The 13,728-nt window shown below is 45.4% G+C and overlaps 1 protein-coding gene across 1 annotated transcript in view; it reads left to right on the plus strand.

Moving 5' to 3' along the window:
• The window catches only part of LOC104159040 (peroxidasin homolog), a 43,207-nt gene that overhangs the window by 22,597 nt on the left and 6,882 nt on the right, over positions 1–13,728 (plus strand). The window contains exons 6-15 of the mRNA XM_009696845.1: positions 705–776; positions 2,342–2,511; positions 4,675–4,792; positions 6,356–6,525; positions 7,003–7,275; positions 7,433–7,549; positions 9,130–9,288; positions 10,646–10,758; positions 12,016–12,172; positions 13,637–13,728. The exon at positions 13,637–13,728 is cut by the window's right edge and continues 10 nt beyond it. Coding sequence (XP_009695147.1) covers positions 705–776; positions 2,342–2,511; positions 4,675–4,792; positions 6,356–6,525; positions 7,003–7,275; positions 7,433–7,549; positions 9,130–9,288; positions 10,646–10,758; positions 12,016–12,172; positions 13,637–13,728 — 1,441 coding nt within the window. The remainder of the gene's footprint in view (positions 1–704; positions 777–2,341; positions 2,512–4,674; positions 4,793–6,355; positions 6,526–7,002; positions 7,276–7,432; positions 7,550–9,129; positions 9,289–10,645; positions 10,759–12,015; positions 12,173–13,636) is intronic.

The following is a 13,728-nucleotide window of genomic DNA, read 5'->3' on the forward strand; positions in this document are numbered from 1 at the left end:
AACTAAATTTCTCCCTTCATTATGGGAATGGAGAGTTAATCATCCCATCTTGGTCCCCACTGATGCATTTTAGTGCAATCAGTTTGTTTTTTCTAAGAACTGGGGAGTCTTATCTGTGTGCTAAGACTCTGGAAGTGAGAGTTTGCCTCAGCTTTGTTCAAAGATAAGCCCAGCTTAGGCTGTAGTTGTCTGAATTAGATTTACTCATGGATTTGGGTTAATAACTGTATTGAGTCTAGGGCATGAGTTGTCTAGTGTCTTCTGCTGGAGCCTTACTTCAATGGCTGCCCTTGTAAAATTGCCGTTATCTTCTGCAAGGGGGGACAGAAAAGGTCCCCTCTAAACTGGAGCTGACCTGGGCACAGAAAACATAGGGTGGGTCCAGTCTGTGGGGATTTCGTGCCCTTTCTCCTCCCTTTGCAGAGCATGAAGCAGATTAACATTCAGGTTCCAGTTTAAACCTGTTACATCACATCTTGAGTCACCATTTCCAGTCCACACCCACTCTCCGCTTTGGTGTATTCCATTGCACTCGCAAATGAATGAAGTCCCTATAGCTCATGGAAACAAACACAGTAAATTTAAAAACTAAGCTCCATTTTGATGAGCAGCCTTTGTATTTAAACTGAGTTTTGACCTGAGATGTTATCATCCGTGTAGTGCAAATACTGAATAATGTTTTGGCATGGGTTCTCCCATTGCAGATTCTTGCACAACAACAAGATTTCCAAGATTCATCCAGGGACATTCTCTCAACTGGAATCCCTCAAACGACTGTAAGTAAAAAACATTGCCTGCTAAGAGCAACTGTTTATCTTTGATCAGATGGCCAGGACCTGAGGAAAAATGTGCCTGGTTGGCAAAGCTTTTAGTTGTTGCACTTCTAAGACCGCTGCTAAGTTTATGTAACAGTTTTGATTGGACATGAGAGCTGATTTAACCAGTTAGTAGTTTTTTCATGCCAGTGTTTAATTGTAATCTAACTATAATCTGCTTACGGCTCAATAGTGCCACAGGAATGAACATTCCTGGAAAGTCGTCATAGTAGTTTGAATCCGTAAAACATCCTCCGAAAATGTAGAAAGTCCAGGTCACAGATATGACCTCGAACATGACTTCAGATCAGTATCTAACATGGAAGCAAGAATCATAGTCATAAAAGAAAAGGCTTTTTTTCTAGAAACGGAAAATACTCAGAAGGGTGCCAAGGCGCACAATTCTCCTCCCATGTAGGAATGCCCTGGTGTGTTATTCCCACATAACCTGGCTGTCCCGTAAGCTTACTTCTTGCTTGCTTAAACCCCACCAAGCTTTGCTTTGTTTGTCTTTTATGATCTCTGGAAATAAGTTCTATGATGCTTTTTTGGGGGGAAAAAAGCAAAAACTAAGTAATTTTGGTGTTTTGCCACAATTTTAAACTACAAGAAAAGAACATGTTTCTCACTGCAGCCCTCTGTGATTTCTGCAAGCAGGTAAAATGCTTCGCTTTTCTTTAACAGGGAATAACTTGTGAAATGTTGTCTGTACGTGTCAGAGAAAAAGGTGGGGTGCCTATAAAATGCTTGTGTGAAATCTCACATTCTCAAATGTTTGTCCCTGAAAACATTAGACCTTTCTTCCATGCTTTTTTTCGAAAGCCCAGACCCATCTACTATAAAACCGTCAGTGGGGAAGGAGGCATAAACTAATCCCCCTATAGTCTTTATTTGTCGGTATGCATAGCACTGCACATAGGAATGAAGTCAATGGAGGGAAAAGCACGGGTGCGCTGGGAGGTCACGGGTGCTCCATTCGGCATGGTTCAGCCGTACGTTGCAGTAATAAAAGTTCGTATAGTTGTGCAGAAATGCTACAACCTCTAGCAGCTGGTCACAGAAAGAGATTGATCCCATGCACGCTGAATTCAAGGGGGAGTGTTTTGGAGCTAAGAGTAAAAGAGAATGGAAAGTTCTAACAGAGGTAATGTTATCTGCTGTGCTTAGAGAATTGGATAAAGCTTGAAATCTCCATCCTGAGGGAAAACTGAATATTTCAGTGTCTCTCTGCCTCAAATTGAGCCAAAAATGCATAAATCCAGTTTAACAGAAAAATTTTCATTTGAAACTGGAATGTCTGATGGGTAATGTCAGTTTTTCAATTAAATCATTCTAACTTGGTTAAGCATCCTATTTAAACATTGCGGGAACGAAACATCTCAAATTTTCATTTGGGATATAATCAAATGCAGGCAGAAACAGCCAAGTGATCCTTCTCTCCGGAGGGCTGTTCCCCTCCTGTGTCCTGGAGCAGGAGGCAGCAGTCAGAGGTTGGGAAGTGAACTGCCTTTTCCTCGGTCTTGCAGGCGACTGGACTCCAACGCCTTGCTTTGCGACTGCGACTTGATGTGGCTGGCCGAGCTGCTGAAGAAATACGCTGAGCAGGGCAGCATCCAGACAGCCGCTACCTGCGAGGCTCCTCGGGAGCTGCACGGCCGCTCCATCGTCACCTTGACCGCCCAGGAGTTTAACTGCGGTGAGCAAGGTTAAACCCCTCCACCGGCCACCCTCAGCCCCTGGGAGTTGGGCTTTGGTCTGGGAATTGCTTCCTCCATCCCTTTTCCTCCCTCTTCCCTGTCCTGGCATCCTGCATTCTCCCTTCTTTTACTGCTGAAATGGGAAAGTCCCAGTGGGGTCACATGAGTTGTCAGGATAACGCAGTGAAAGCTGACAGTCGCATGGGCGTTGAGGGCAGCTCTGGTTTGGCTGGCAGGTGTCGTCTTGGGTTTTAAATAGAGTAGGGCCAGCAAAGGACCTGCTGCGGTCAGCATCTAAACCAGCAACCAGAAGAAATGTCCCGCGTTAGGCTGAACAGAAGGGGAACACTGGGAGAGCTGCAATGGCTGGAAAGACAACTGAAAACCTGAGCAAACGCATAGTAGATACGTAGCTGAATGTTTTGTTTGACTGTGGCAGTGTATTGCGTTTTTTAAGCTGTTATTCTTTAAATTTAGATAATTGCGGACTGAAAAATGCCATTTTGAAATGAAAGGTTTTGTTCTGAAAAAATCCAAAGTTAAATATTTCACATAGAAGAGGACAAAACTCTGACTTTTAAGTGCCTGCATCAGCAGACGATGGCACAAGTGTCGGCTATGGTTCCCCGATACTTCGCTGTGGGTAGAGTCAGTTTGAGATGTTCCCACTTGCCCAGGCCAGCTGTGAGCATCCCTCCAGGATATGCCAGTCCAGCTGTGTGCATAGCCATTCTGTGAGCCAGATGTGTGAGATCAGCTGGATTTTGAAGAGCTCTCCCTTGAATTCAGCTTTTCTCCTATGATTTTGTTTTAATTTTTGTTAAATCTTGACCATTTCACAGCTTAATTTAGGGCACAGCCATGCAAAGAGTTGAATTGGCACAAATGGGTCTGTAACCTCAAGGGAGGGGGTCTAGAGAAAGCAGCTGGGGACACGTGGAGTGGGACCCGCTGCCAGTGGATGTGCCGCACAAGGAGCTGTCCCCAACACGCACCCGGTGCCGTGGTACGGCTGTTAATGTAAATTTGTTCTGGTTTAGGCATGGGGCACCCAGTGGGATGTCTGTCAAATTAGCCAGAGCACCTGGTGGGAAGATTTTGCTGGCAGTAGGCTTTTACACTGGTATTGTGCCAGCTGGGAAAGACAAATGATGCATAATTCAGCATAAAGCTCTAATGATGCAGGCAGCTGATATCTGAGTCAGTACAAAGTCTGCTGGCATCAAGTTAACCCACCGCTTTTTCACAGATGTGAGCCAGCAGAGCAAATCTGCACTGGATCAGCAGTTTTACCGTGGGGCTGTGGTGGGTTTGGGCCCACACTGGCGATGCCATTGGGGCTAAGTTGCCAAGCCATTAACCTGCAGTCTAAGGAGTGAGGGTTCTCACTTAATCTTAGGAATAATCCAGCTGGTTTTACTGGATTATTGGTCAGTGTAGAGATTGTTACATGAATAAGTGTTCTGCTGAATCAAGATCAAGCGTTCCAGACCATGTAGATAAATTCCTTTGTATTTTAGCACATCCTTTAAATGTTTAACTTGCTTAGTGCTTCAGTACATCTTCAAGTGAAGCACATAGTGAAAGACTTGGCTGAAGAGGGATCAGCTGATGAATTAGAGACAGAATGAATGAAATCCTGTCGAAAGGGAAGCGGTGTGATTTGCAGAGAGCTGGCACTGTGTTCAAATGGAGCAGGCAGTTCCTGAGAGCAGCAGGCTGCCAGGGGCAGAAAAACCACCCAAGTGAGGATGCCGCTGACTTCTTCCCTTATTTTGGGGGAGACAGGGACCGACTCTTGGGGCAGCTATAGTGAACCAGTGTACAACCAGGTCTGGGTGTTTTCTCAGCCCTGCCTGGGGCCGTGACGAGAGCTGATCCACTGCCCAATGTCCCGGCAATAGGAACAGCCACTTCGTTTCTCCAGGGCTTTTAGCAGGCTCGGATGAATGATGCTGTTCCCTCCCTGACATCTCTTTTGCTGATGTTGGTGAGAAGTCCTGGGGTGGCTCTGAGTGGGTGCTGTTGTCCCTTGGGCTCTGCTGGTGCCTGCTTGCTCGGGGGTTGCAGGATGGGTGTTGCGTTACCCACGACACTCCGGTTGGGCTGTGGGTGGGTTTGTGCTGCTCTAGACTGGGTTGTGGTAAAACGGTCTTTTGCAGAGAGGCCTCGCATAACCTCAGAACCCCATGATGTCGACGTCCTCTTGGGAAACACAGTTTATTTCACCTGCAGGGCAGAAGGCAACCCAAAACCTGCGATTATTTGGCTGCACAACAAGTAAGTCGCACACAATGAGCCCTGGGGTAGCAAAGGTTTTGAAGCACCAAGCTCTTCAGTGACTGCCTGTAATTACAAAAGCTGTTTCATGCAACATTAAAAAAAAAAAAAAGGGTATTCCATGGGTTGTATTTACCTTCCTTTTAATAGCATTCTCTGGTGACCATGTAATCCAAGTGGTGTTTTCATCTGCTTTTGAAATCTTTCATCTGCACTTGTAATGGATTCCAAGAGCTTATAACTTTCCCATAAACATACTCTGCAGGCTGAAAGCAATTGTCTTTTGATCAGAAAAAAATAAAATTAGTATTGCACGTTGCTCTAAGCCACCATGCTTGCCATTTATCAACTGCCGAAATGCTTCTAGTCTCTAGATTTTTCTCACGAAAGACCCAGCATGCTGGGAGAATGGCTTTTTTTCAAAGGGAAAAATCACTGTGCTCCACTGAAAGACAGACCTTGCAAAGCAGTGTATAGATTATCATTCTATACAGCAACACTGAAAAAATATATGGCTATGCTAGATGCCACAGTGTTTCTGGGAAATGCTACACAATAAAATATTCTGTGCTCAAGCAGTTGCCCACTGTGGAAGTGAAGTTACTTTGCTGCTTTACGAGCTTCTTGTCTGTGGGAGCCTGAATAGGGCTCAGTTATTAGTAAAAATGATCAATGTATGCTTCTTCAGCTAACTCCCCACCAGGCAGAGTTTCAGCACAGAGCAAAAGTTTATGGCTGAGCGAAGTCCCCCTGGAAGGAAGGTTTTGTTAGGGAAATGCTGGCAGGATCCCAAAGATAGCATTGTAAGAGGGGTAATGATAACAAATGTTCTGCAAACAAGATATGACTAGAGTGAGGAGACATCAGGGGAATTAAATAAATGCCCAGCAAGCATATTAGTTTGCATAGTGGATTCAGCCTTTGTCCTAGGGGGGGAGAGGTCCCTTCTTCCTTTTCAATCATCTGCAGCCATCCAAGATTCCTTCATGCTGGGACAAATGGGATGCAGCAGTGGGACCTTCTGCTGCAGGCTGGGATCCAGGAGTCGCAGGTCATGGTAGAAAGAAGGAAGATATTTCACAGCTCTCGGGTTGGAATCCAAGCTGTGTTGGGGTCCCGTGGTGACTTACTCAGAGCTTTTTGCCCCCCTGAGGCCTTTGAGCCTGTTCAAATAGAAATGGCTGCACACAATAATGATATTAATTCATTATTATATTTGCACTTAGTAAATAATGAGAACAAGCTTTCTGGGCCTAGATGCCCTGACAATAGCAACAATGCTATTGCATGGGAACAGTATGCTCTCCTGATGGGCTGTAAATGTCGTGTGTAATCAGTGGTGGGAGAAAAAGTAGCTCACCCAGGGAGTAAATCAGAGCTGGAGCTGAAGTTCAGTACTGTAAATCATAACTTTCGCTATAAATTTCATGAAGTATCAAGAATAGTTCCAAGGAACACCAACTTACTGCAATGCATTCAAAGCCCCACCACTCCCCCAGCAGCTTGGGGGAAGACCACATCTTTACTCCTTTCAAATTTTGCCTGTTTGTGCCTGTTTTTCAGTAATGAGATTGACATGAAAGATGACAGCCGCCTGAACCTCTTGCAAGATGGTACTTTGATGATCCAGAATACCAAGGAGTCAGACAAAGGCATCTACCAGTGCATGGCCAAGAACATAGCCGGGGAGGTCAAGACACAAGAAGTTGTGCTGCGCTATTTTGGCACCCCATGTAATTGAGCCTTGTGCACCCCTTGAAGGCCCAGCCTGTGTTGGGGCTGGGAGTGGAGCTAAGTCAGAGTCAGTCCCAGCTTTGTATGTGCCAGGATGTTGTTCACGTGCTGGGGAAGAGAGTGGCAAACAGCATAGTGTGGTCTGAGCTTTAGGGGGTTCCTTCATGGGAGTGGGAAACTGGGAGTTTAGAGATTGAAGGTAATTTGGGGCTGGGGAGGGAGTTTGGAGGCTGAGATGAAATCTGCAGCACAGAGGTATCAAGGGTGAAGGGGACACAGAAGTGGGGATGCTCCAGCACTAAGTGACTGGGGCGGAGGAGGTAGCAGGAAGAAGTAGTGCTGGGGGAATTGCTCACAGTGAGGATTTGGAGGTCAGGGAAGAGCCAAGTGACTGCTAGCTGCGTTGCATGAGGAGTCCAAGCAATTTCTGCCCACAACTGAGCAGTTCTGGTTTCTGAAGCACTCGTTTCTTCCAGCCAAGCCCACTTTTGTGATCCAGCCGCAGAACACTGAAGTGCTGATTGGGGAAAGCGTCACCTTGGAGTGTGGGGTCTCTGGGCACCCCCATCCTCGCATCAGCTGGACCCTTGGCACAGGCTCTCCTTTACCGCAGGATTCCCGTTTTGCTATCACCAGCTCTGGAGGGCTCTTCATTCGGAACGTCACCTTCTCGGACCAGGGTCAGTACAACTGCAATGCCAGCAACACTGAAGGATCCATCCAGGCGACAGCAAGGATCATAGTGCAAGGTGAGGAGTCCCAGGCTGACGGCATTTCTGGGGTACAGTGTTCGATTAGAGGGGTGTATTTAAACCCTGTGACTGGTTCTGCTCCCATGAACTGAGAATTAACCCGAGCTTGCTGCTTGAGTTTTTCCTGCTGCTCAGCCATTGCTTTCCCCTCCAGATTCTCCCAGGTTTATCCTCATTCCCACCGATCAAACAGTAACTGAGGGACAAAGCGTGGATTTCCCCTGCTCTGCTGAGGGTCACCCTCCACCCGTGATTACCTGGACGAAGGCAGGTACTGCCTCATTTGACTTACGATTTCTTTCTCTCCCATGCCATCATCCATGGGACTTGGGTGAGAACAGCTGAGCTGATGGTCCAGGGCAATGACTTGCAGTGGTGATACAGGACAGATGGTGATCAGCACAGACGTAGTCATGCTAGGAGGTATGTTGTAGATCACCAAGGATGATGTTAAGCACCGAGGAGGGAGCCTCTTAGGTCTTTGACACACTAAGTCATCGTGTCAGAAGGGAGGAGTGTGCTGGTTTTCATCAGCATGAAACCCATGGAAAGCCTCGAAGTTCCTCCTGCAGTGGCTTCCTACCTCCTGTGAAAAGGCAAGGTCTGGACACTCCAGGTCAGTGGATATCCCCATGTACCAGCTCTCTGTCGTTGTCATTGACGTGCTCCTCTTGGGGAGCACATTGCAGAGGAGCACCGTTCCCTGCTGACACACCTCTGAGGTTTCTTTTAGCTTAGAAAAAAACACTTTGGGCCAACAGGTGATGGTGAACTTTTAAAGTCTTGGATGATTGTTAGCGCTGGCTCCACTGAACTGATCCCATCCAACACTTTCTGGGACAGAAGCCAATAACACTTGGCCCAGAGGCCCTCCAACTTTTCCTTATGCTTCACAAGCCATAATTAATGGTTTAGTGCTGTGGAGAATTCGTGGCTATTGTATTCCAGCTTCCACAGCAATAGCCCTGACGTGGAGTTAAGAAGGAACAGGAGGAAATTCTCCTCCACCAGCATATTCTGCATCTCCTTTAACCTGTTTTCCTTCACTGCCCAGATTTCAGAAGATAGCCCTTAGAGATATGAAAAGGAGCACAGGTACAAGAAATAAAGTTGATAACTGCTTTGTAACCAGGTTTGCTAGGTCACTCAGCAATCCAAAGCTCAACCAGGCTTTACAGTGCTTTCACAGAAGGCTTGCTAAGAACAAGACAAGAGGAGGAGAAGTGATGGAGCATCAGTTGTCTCAGAGCCACTTTTGACAGTGTGGGGGGGATTCAGATTCTTTTTGGTATTTGGGATGAATAAATAGAGTCCTTATTTGGAGGAAAATGGAATATTAAAAAAAAAAAAAGTCGCTAAACTGAGAAGTTCTAATAATTTTGTTTGGGTTTGGTAAAGCATTTTAATTTTCAACTTTTCTCCTTAAATAGAGGAAATATTGAAACAGCATAGTTTCCAAACCAAAGAAAATCAAAATAACAGATTTAAAAAGACAATGCTAAATGTTTCCATTTATTTGATTAAACAGCCAGCTTGGATAATTGAACACAGATTTGCTATCCATCAGGTGTCATTAAATCTGCAGCTGGCACTAAGAAAAGACTTGTAAGGAAAGAAAAAGGGTACCAGCTCCTTTCCAGTTGCTCAAACAAGACAACTCAGTCATGATCCTGGGTGTGGGAAGAGCAGCGTCTGTCCTGTTCCTCACTTAACAAGATGAAGATGGTATTTCAGGGTGACTGATGTTGTGTCGGGAAGGAAATGAAATTTTTAGCTATCACACAGATACCTTCAGTCATGGGAAAAGAAATCTCACAGACAATTAACAAATTGCACTGCTTGTTTGACCAGGTGGGCCCCTGCCGAATGACCGGAGGCACAGCATCCTCTCCACAGGTACCCTGCGGGTGATGAGGGTGGCCTTGCATGACCAAGGCCAATACGAATGCCATGCCATCAGTGCCATCGGAGTGAGGACCCTCCCAGTACAGCTGTCGGTGACCCCCCGAGGTAAGCTGGTGAGGCTGTGGGGAATAAAGGCTGGCAAATGTGTGTCATTAATTTAAGGTTATGGTAAATAACAAACTATCTGACAAAGCAGGGAATTGCCCTGTTTCCTATGGGATGGGATTTGGCTTTTGCCTGGGAGCAGACATCTAGCCGTGAGAGCTCCATCAGTTGGTGAGAAACGTTAAAGAGGTTCCCAGAGTGCCAAGATTTGTGAATTGGAAGAAGCTGCTTCAGTTTTCCTTGAAAATTTATCTGGTGGTCTAGAAAAAGTATAACCATGGGAATGAATCTCATCTGGTGTGGCCAGGGAGTGGGATGGGATCGGTTGGCATTTGCACAAATAAACACTGGGGCAAGGCTGTGTGATCAGAAATGACCTTCAACGCCCATCAGATGAGCTCTGATATCTGACCAGTTGGAATGAAAAATGGGGCCCTTTAATATGTTTGGGGATTGTCATTAGGAAAATGATGTTGCTAAAGGAAAGGAAACAAAGGATTTTTGGTGGATAATTTACAAAAAATTGTATTAATTAAATCCTTAGTAATCTCTTTTTTTTTTTTTTTGCTATTTTTAAATTTTTACTTTCCTACAGAATGAATTGTAGGATTCTTTTTTAAATTAAATATTCTGCAAAACAAAATGATTCCTTCTCAGGAAGATTTAACTCTGGCTCTGAATACATTTGTCTTAAACATTAGCTACCAGGTCATAGGTTCAACCTAAATTTAGGTATTCTGAAATCAAGCCTCTGTAAAATACAAGTCACACAGGAGTGCTTTCATATTTTAATGTGCTTTTTTGTTCCCATATAAATAATTGTTCTAAATAAGCAAAGATCCCTGCTTGTTCACAAATGTGGCAGGATTTTACTAATGGTAGACCTGGAGGGAAGGAGACTATCTAGAAACATGGGTGCTTCAAGCACAGAATTCACAGATTATTTTAGGACCAGTAAGATCAATATAATTGCTTAATCTGGCCTGACTCGCACTTGCCAGAGAGCATCACCCGATAATTCCTGAATCAATTCACAATCCTTGCTTCAGCTAGAGCATCTTTTCTAGAAAGCTTTTGAAGTAAAGGTTTGAAATGACAGAGAACCGAGCACATTCCTATGTCATTGCCCCAAGTAGAGACACACAGGAGCAGAAAATAATGAACATAAATTACGGAGGGCTTGGTAGAGAGACGGAGAGCACGGGTAAACTGACAGCGCTTTGAAGAGCCCTCGTGACAGCAGAAGGAGCCCAGCAGCTCTGGTTTGCCCATGCTGAGATGTTTTGCATGCAGATTTCTCTGTTTTCCTTGATGCGTTTCTTGCACTCGTGACTTTTTTTTTCCCCGTGTTGCACAGTGATACCCGTGTTCCTTCATCCCCCCCAAGATGTGGTGGCAGAGACAGGCCAGGACGTTGCCATTACCTGCACCGCCCAAGGGGATCCCCGGCCCACCATAACCTGGGTCAAAGTAAGAGATGATACCCTGTACTCCACAGGCACCGGGGAGCGGGATGGCTCCTCCATCGGGGCATTAAACAACTCTCTCATTAAACACCTTTCCCAGCTCAACTAGTTAAATGAGTTTGTGCAATACACATGGAAGAAATTGTGTGTGATGAAAATATAATGACCAACATTTCCACTGATTTGGGATATTTAATGGTCTAAAAGAATGTTGCTCTTTTTTGGGCTCAAAGCCTTGCAACGCACATTCCTGTTTTCTCTTGTCCTTCCTTCCAAATGAGTAACTTAAAGCCAGTGATCTTCCAGGATGTTAGAAATGCTTGATTGACTATTCCTGGAAAAAGCTGAAAATGGCTTTTTTCCTAAGTAGTTTGTCCTTATTTCCAGGATTCCCACTGGTGGAACTGGATGATGCTGGTTGGCTCCAGCTTTGATAGGGCAAAGCCACGATCCCTCAAAATCACACTGCAGCCTGGCTGCCCTTTTCAAGAATTCATTAGATGGAGCTTTTCAGATGTTTCCCTGCTGTGCCGTAGTACACCACCTGTGACCTTCACTGGGACCTGCCCTGCCTTTGAGCCCACTCAGGCACAGAACAAATTAGAGGGGAAAATGCTTGAGCCTCAGTTACCTTGCAGAGGTCTCGTGGGAGGTGAGCTTGCACCTTGCCGTGGGCTCCAGCCAGCCGTGGGAGCAGAAGAAAAGAACCTGGGAGGCCAGTAGAGTAAGCATTAGGTTGGGGCAGGGCAGCAGAAAGATGTCAAGAAATAAGAGAATAAACAAGTAAAACCTGAAACCACCAGCCAGGTTGAGAGGTGGGGTGTGAGCGAGCTGCTGCTCGCAGCACTTTGATCAGCAACGCTGCCCAGAGCCAGCAAAAACCCATCAGTTTCAGGTTGTCCCAAAACTGGAGACTTTTGGACTTATTTATGTGCCCTGAAACATCTGTGACAGGATCAGGGCACAGCACTCGCTCCAGCCAGCCCGTCTGTAAGACGTGCAGAGAAATGCGTGTGTCCTGCAGTGAATGCCTGGAGCTGGAGCAGGTGAAGGACCTGAGCAGGGACCTCCTCCCGATGGGTGCAGGCAGGAGCAATGTCCTTGGGTGGCTTTCTGGTTTCTTTGGAAGAGCAATGCTAACATCTGGTGGCCACATTAGTTCATCGCATCCGTCTGAGGGTTTGCTGAATAGGCTGAAGGCTGAGATGATGGGAAGCTATCCGCACCCTGACACGTTTTCTGTCTTTTGATGGTGCAACAGGAGGGTATCCAGATCACTGAGAGTGGCAAGTTCCACATAAGCCAAGACGGGACCCTTTCCATTCAAGACCTCGGCGTGGCTGACCAGGGCAGATACGAGTGCATAGCAAGAAACCCCTTTGGCTTCACCTCCAGCGCTATGCAGCTCACCATCACTGGTAGGGTATCTCCTGTGGGGTCCTCTTGAGTCCTCTCCTGCTCTTGTGTGAGGAGGGGCTGTGCTGTGTTGACACCTACACTTTGAAAAGATAATTCTGTTATTTCGTCAGCTTCTTTGCCGACGGGTCCCTCGCAGGCGTGATCAGAGTCGCTCAGTTGTGAAAGCCCATCCACCTCCCAGCTGCTCCTCGCTGTTTTCTCAGCTGAGATGCAGTTGCTCCCTGCAAAGCCAAAGGTGTTGTCTTAAACCATCTCCTGCAAGCCGAGCTGTCGGCGCGCATGTAGTTACAGCCTCTGCTGGGAGGGAGAATCTTATTAAAATGTGCCATCACGCTCACAAGTCATCGTCTGACCATAACCTCGCACACCAGGGGAGGGAGGAGGAGAACAACATTGTCGCTGCAAATACAGGGTTTTAAATGTTTGCTCAGTCCCTTGGGGATGGGAAATAAGTCGCTTGCTTTCAAGCTACTGCTCTGTGCATTAGGGAAGCTGTAATGAATAAAGAGGAGCAGCACTCCTGTGCTAGTTAAACCAGAGGTCAGGAGTGGAAATTGCACTTCTTAGAGGGTGAGGAAGAACTGATGAGGAAAAAAAAAAAATCAAAGGCAAGCGATAAGGTTAAAAATACAAATAAAAGGCTATTGCTTAAGCACGGAGGAATAACCAGCATGGATAGCGAGTAGCTTATTAGATTAATTTAGTATCATTTTCTATACAGGGATTGTATGCAAGAAGCTGAGAATAATCTGAAATTTCTTTGTTGTTTGAAATTATTCCTAAGATAATTTCTGTGATTTATTCTTGACTAGTACCTCATTTTCCAGCCGGCTACTCTATACGCCGGTAGCCAAATGGGAACTGGTTCATTCAGCTGTGACAAAGGCCCTGGCTTAAAAAATGCATTCACTAGTAATTTTTAAGAATTCATCTGCTTGTTTCTGAAGGTATTTAAACAACAGCTTTCTTTTTTGATTTAAAATGATGTATCTGATGTGTTAACACTAAATTTGAACTGAATGGAAGTGTTCCACAAATGGAAAATTAATATATGAGCAATACATTCAAATGAATTTCATCACTTTTATAAGTTTCCTTTGTTGGAAGAAAATATATTATTTTGGGTTAACCCACTGTGGTTTTTACATTGTCTTTTTCCAGTTTAACCACTAACCAAAACAGGCATTTATTTGCAAAGCTGTATAGGACCAAACTCTGAATATGTGTTCCACAGCCGTCTCCTGAAAAAGTCACCTCCTTTTTCAGGCAGTTGATTTCTTCTTCAGAATATCTGTTTAAAAAAATAAATTCATGGTGTTTATGTTGCAAATGGAAACGCAGTTCGACCTGCAGTGGAGTTACTATGGGGCTTGTACTGATACACAGATTTACTTGAGCTTGGAAGACAAATTAATACCAAAGTAATTTTAGTGTATTTTGTTCTTTTTTTCTGCTTGGGAAAGCCACGGACATCGGTCGGAGCGGCGACACGTTTGTAGCCACATCGATACGGGAAGCCATCAGCAGCGTGGACCACGCCATCAATTCAACGCGC

This window comes from Cariama cristata, unplaced genomic scaffold, assembly GCF_000690535.1.
Source record: "Cariama cristata isolate BGI_N322 unplaced genomic scaffold, ASM69053v1 scaffold7093, whole genome shotgun sequence".
Taxonomy (NCBI): Eukaryota; Metazoa; Chordata; class Aves; order Cariamiformes; family Cariamidae; genus Cariama; species Cariama cristata.